The sequence below is a fragment of the Mycetomoellerius zeteki genome, unplaced genomic scaffold (genome assembly GCF_001594055.1).
Source record: "Mycetomoellerius zeteki isolate Tzet28-1 unplaced genomic scaffold, Tzet1.0 scaffold212, whole genome shotgun sequence".
NCBI lineage: Eukaryota > Metazoa > Arthropoda > Insecta > Hymenoptera > Formicidae > Mycetomoellerius > Mycetomoellerius zeteki.
Window position 1 is genome coordinate 63457 of NW_017257086.1, and position 5828 is coordinate 69284.

Genomic DNA, 5828 nt, shown 5'->3' on the forward strand with positions numbered 1-5828 from the left:
TAGCGATAGGAATAACATGATTTCAACCTATCAGAAATCGGATATATCGGAATACGCAGTTTCTGATAGGTTGAAATCGTGTTATTCCTATCGCTATCGCTATTCCCTCGCATTGTGTCTCGGGCTTACCAGTTTCTTTCATCATAGACCTGTTCTTTTTAGCTGAACTTCTATGCGGTTCATCTTTCCTCTTTTTCTCTCCAAAGGGAGAAAAGAAAGAAAGATGAACCGTGCAAGAACTTTAGCTAAAAAGAACAGACTTCATGAGATAGGATTAGGTTAGGTAAATTAATCTGGACGGAGGGGAAGAACAGCAGAAGGGGCGGGGCGGACAGTGGAGGAGGAATGCCACGACCAAAGTGATTGAGTGGTGGCTGTGACGGCGGAGTGCGGTGGAGGCGGCTCTTTCAGGCGTTTCGTCCACGATCCATGATTGTTCCGATTCGACGGATTTCCGCCGTGTCAGCTGTTTCTTGGCGAGAGGAGGAAAAATCCCGTTCGCTGAACGTCAAGCAAGCGACGCGCCCCGACGTTAGCAGTAGTGTGGCGGACTCGCAATCCAACGACTCATCCGTGTGTGTGTGTGTGTGTGCTCTGGTCTGGTGTGCTCCCGCGTGCATTCAAGAAAAAATGCAGGCGAACAGCAACGGCGCTCCGGCTTCGCCGAGAAAGAAACAGCGGACGTCCACCGTGTCGAAGGTCACGGTAGTCCTCGGCGCGCAATGGGGCGACGAGGGCAAGGGAAAGGTCGTGGACATGCTGGCGATGGAGGCTGACGTCGTCTGCAGATGTCAGGTACGGTTTCTCTGGGTTTGCCTTCGCGTTCCATGTTCGAATCGCGCCGCGTGGCGCGTCTCTCTCTCGCTTCTCATCTCCGATCCCATGGCGCTCTCCTGACTCCTCGTGGCTCCTCGAGAGCCAAGAGATTCACAAGATAATATTTCCCTCTTGCGGAACGCGAAACAATTGAATATTTCCCCTTCGGAGAAAGAACTAGATATTTTCCGGCCCTTTCGCGCTGCTTGATCGAGGGACGGCGCGATTGAAGGGTAGCCCAGAGAGAAAATTAGGTTAGATCACGCGACATTTCCGGGAAAGACTAAAAATATTTCCTCGAAGGCAATTCCTCGTTTGGCATCCGTTGCTCTCCCCGCAGATGACAAGCGAGTACTCGGAAAACGCGAAAGAGTCATACGTTTCATTCGTCTTAGTTTTATTTTTAGCCACAACCGCGTTAGCGCGTGTCACCTGACCTGTGCGCGCGAGTATCGTGAATGTATAACAACCTGATGTCTGATATTACATAATTGACGGCCATAAAAGAAATATATTTCCAAAAGAGGGAGAATTAACTCACGGAGTTATCGTTCTCAGTCTATCTTTATGACTTAAAAAATGACGAATTATTTTTTTATCTTTCACATATCATAAAAACATAAAGCTTTTGTTTTATCTCTTTCAAGGACAGTCTTAACGATGGACATAATTAATGATGGAACCAACGTTCTGAATAATTAATCGATTTATGCTAATATAAGAAAATCAAAATTGTGTGATATCAGGGTATTATGCATATATGCATCCGTATCTGTGCAGGAGAATTAATAATGTTAAATACATGTACATGATGATTAGAAATACGTTATGTACGATTGGAATTAATGTGCTGTTTTTTAAATAGAGTTCAATGAAATTATATATAAATTGTATTATATTATAAATTATAATACATTCATATAATAAAATATTACTTCACATTGTTTTCTTTTTTGCCCTTTTCTTATTTTTTACCTCTAATATGGTAAACTTGTAATATACTTGTATCCGGATTTCAATGTCATTGTTTATGTTGGTGGGAAACCTTTGTCTATTCTTGATTTACAATTCAATGATCAAATCATAACGCGCTGTATTTCCTGTCATAAATAATGGCGAGCCCTGTTTCTTCAAGTATTAATGTAATTTCACAGGGAGGAAATAATGCAGGGCATACTGTAGTTGTAGAAGGTGCCGAATTCGACTTTCACCTTCTGCCTAGTGGAATAATCAATCCCAGATGCAAATCCGTAATAGGTAATGACTTCTTCAAATCAACCAGTAAATTAATCGAATTATAGATATTCTGGTTTGTGAAAAAGTAACATCTCTCTGACGATTTTAATAATTAACGTAAAATGAAAGAATATAGAATAATACTTTATGAAGATAAATGAGATGCTAAGATCACATGGATACATAAAACAGACAATTATTCCACTTGTTCATACATATAGGTTGCTCTATATCTCTTGATATGTATTAAATTGTTATCTGAATAACAGAACTCTCTGCTATATGTCACAAATTATATAATCGATATTATTTATTTGTACTTTCTTATGTTTGCAGGCAATGGAGTAGTGATTCATTTACCTGGTCTGTTTGAAGAATTGGAGAAGAACGAATCTAAGGGACTTAAGGATTGGCAGGACAGACTTATAATATCGGATCGAGCACATATAGTGTTTGATTTTCACCAACAGGTCGATGGGTTGGAAGAACTAGAAAAGGGCACGCAGTCATTGGGGACTACAAAGAAAGGTATAGGACCGGTGTATTCGGATAAAGCCGCTAGAGCTGGACTCAGGATTGGAGATCTTCTCGGAGACTTTGACAAGTTCTCCCAAAAGTTTAAAACCTTGGTTACATCGTACCAGAAAATGTTCCCTGCTCTGCATGTTGATGTTAAAGCCGAATTGGAGCGTTACAAGGTGTAAGTATAATGACCATCTTCCAATTTAATTGTAGCTCCAGTCATTAAGTGTATGCTTTACAATATATGGTTGATTTTTTCACAGATACTCTGAACGTATAAGGCCGTACGTAAGGGAAACGGTACAATATTTGCATCAGGCTTTAAAGGATGGCAAGAAAGTTTTGGTGGAAGGCGCCAATGCAACGATGTTAGATATCGATTTTGGAACTTATCCATATGTAACAAGTTCGAATTGTAGTATAGGCGGAGTACTGACAGGTCTCGGTTTACCATGTAGCACAATCGGCGAGATAATTGGCGTAGTGAAAGCCTATACTACTAGAGTCGGCGATGGGCCCTTCCCCACGGAACTTTTTGATTCTACAGGAGAACTGTTACAAAAAAGAGGCCATGAGATCGGCGTGACCACAAAGCGGAAGAGACGATGTGGATGGCTCGATTTACCGCTGTTGAAATTTACGACTCTAGTTAATGGGTGTGTGTAAAATAATTTCTTATTAAAAAACATTTTTTTAAGGATGTTGGTGAGAGGGCCGAACTTCGACGGAATCACCGTTTTACTGATTAATGCGACTTAAGATTGCTGAATAGTCATCATAGTCATATTGGACTGCAAATATTTAAAAAAAACTGCAAATATCGTAATAAATATTCCGAATCGACGCTAGAACCCGATAACAAAACTAATTTTTCAATATTTTTTTATATGAAATCATTTAGTTCTTGTCTATTAGCGCCGGGACACTACCGTGTCTCCAGATATTTTAATTATGAAAAAAAATTTATAATTCTGTGTAATTAACAAAAAGATTACCTTATTTGAAAAAAAATTGTGTTTGATCGGTAAAACATTACTTCAGCATCATCTTTTATAATTGCTCGATATAAATTTAATACAATATCACTTTTACCATAATCTATATATAGAATGTTCTGTCTGTTATTCTAGATACACCTCTATATGCTTAACAAAGCTTGATATTCTGGATACATTACCAGAGATAAAAGTATGCGTTGGATATCGATTAAATGGGAAGGACATAGATTATTTGCCGAGTAGTACTTGGGAATTAGCAAAAGTCGAAACAGTATATAAAACAATCGAAGGTTGGCAATCCACTACCGAAGGTGTACGTTCCTTGGATAAATTGCCACCTAATGCACATAAATACATACAAATTATAGAGGAATACTTAGATGTGCCAGGTATGTAATTGCTTTTTGTACATGTATGCAATGCATATGTGAATCTACGAGAGAATTAGATATATATAGAGTAATTTGTATTTGATTACAGTCAAATGGATCGGCGTAGGAGCAGGACGAGAAAGCGTAATCGCTCTCTGACGACACACGATCCCTATAATGTTACTTAAACGTACGGCATTAAATGTATTATTAATTTTAATTCTATCTGTAACATTTGCAATGCAAAGCTGATGAGCGCACAGGCGACATATTGTAATAATAAGATTTCAGCGCGCGAGCGCGCGATTGTAGTATTAATTTTGAATTTGAGCAATGTATAATTATAACAACAATGTGAATGTTTAGTCATTTTGTAGTATGTAACAAATGAACCGAAAATTATTAAAAATATTCGTTATATTATCCATTTAAAATAAATGGATAATACAACGAATTCTTTACGATTTATTTGAAATAGCTATTCTGTTTTATTAGAGATATGTATTGAAATGTTTGTCAGTTTTATTATCTTTTAAATCATTTCTGTTCATGTTATTTGAGATAATTCGCTAAATGTGCTGAATTTGATAGTATATGCTGTCATAATCTTGTTGAAAAAGTTGAAATGTGCAAAGAAAAAAATATATATATCGGCATATTAAAAAAAACATTTAAAATCCTTCATAAATTTGATTTAAAAATCCGACATTTGGCTTGCGCGTGCGCACTGTCACTGCGATCCTAACCTGCAATTGTGGTGTCAAATCAGTATGTGAGCGTGTGTACTGTACTTACAGAGGCTAACTTTCCACGAGCCGATGGAACATATAAACAAAGTGTTAAATAACTAATAGGTTGACTACACTTGAACACTCCCACAGGACTAGAAAAAAAGGTATATATATAGTTACTTTTCTGTAAAAAAAAAAAAACGATTATTTACTGACTGTCAAGAGAGATAAGCATAGTTTTTGTCCATTTTTACAAATGTTTTAAAGCGACCTTATCATTTTGTTTTCTTCACATTGTCTTTATTTACAAATGGTACGTGACAAAAATTAATGTGTCATTTCTCGCTTCTGACGTTACGATTCAATATCATTCAATATGGCTCAGGTGACTTTTAAGTAAATACAAATCCAATGTCAAAATTGACAAATTCAAAATTTGAAAGACTTATACATATAAATTTTCGCAATAATTCGAATATTTTTTCAAGTTTTGAATCCACCATATTAAATCTACCATATAAATACCATTTAATCATAACTATTTTAACCATAGTCGGTACTGTAAATTCCTTTTGAGTGCTAAAAGCCCTAAGAATGTATGTACTTCATTTTGATTGAAATAAAACTTCTTCAGTTTACGTAATACTATATATCGCACTTACAATATGGCTAAGTACCTGAAAATAGCTTTTTTGTACTGTAAATTTTCTCAAAATTGTAATGTAATGGAGCAATTTGGAAATCGGATTCGTATTATCCAAAAAACTACGAGAAATGGCTTGTCTTATTTCAGTATTCGGAAAAAAGGCATTTTTTGTTGAATAGTATAATTAATGATGATGATTCACGGACAGACAGCTGTTTAGCTGTAATCTGTAATTATAACTAGTTTTAATATCTATATTTCAAAAACAATTAATCGGAATGAAAAATGGCAAATACTTTTTAAACTTATTCATTTTTGTAGAACTTTCTTATTGTGGTATTTCGACTTGCGAATTTCAGGACACTTTGTATAGAGATTGATTTTAATATTTATTATCGATTGTTACATTTAATATGGATTATTAAATAATATAATTTTTAAATCTAATGTCTTACTTTAGAATTACAAAAAAGTAACGAATCGTTACTTTCTAAATAAAACGTAACGG

At 36.1% G+C, this 5828-nt stretch overlaps 1 protein-coding gene across 1 annotated transcript; it reads left to right on the top strand.

Moving 5' to 3' along the window:
- The first annotated feature begins 334 nt into the window (after positions 1–334).
- Adss (adenylosuccinate synthetase) lies at positions 335–4335 on the top strand. The gene is made up of 6 exons (XM_018447828.1): positions 335–795; positions 1971–2073; positions 2389–2752; positions 2838–3230; positions 3705–3961; positions 4053–4335. The coding sequence occupies exons 1-6, from the start codon at positions 430–432 to the stop codon at positions 4100–4102; spliced, it is 1533 nt and encodes a 510-aa protein (XP_018303330.1). The 5' UTR covers positions 335–429; the 3' UTR covers positions 4103–4335.
- Positions 4336–5828: the final 1493 nt, after the last annotated feature.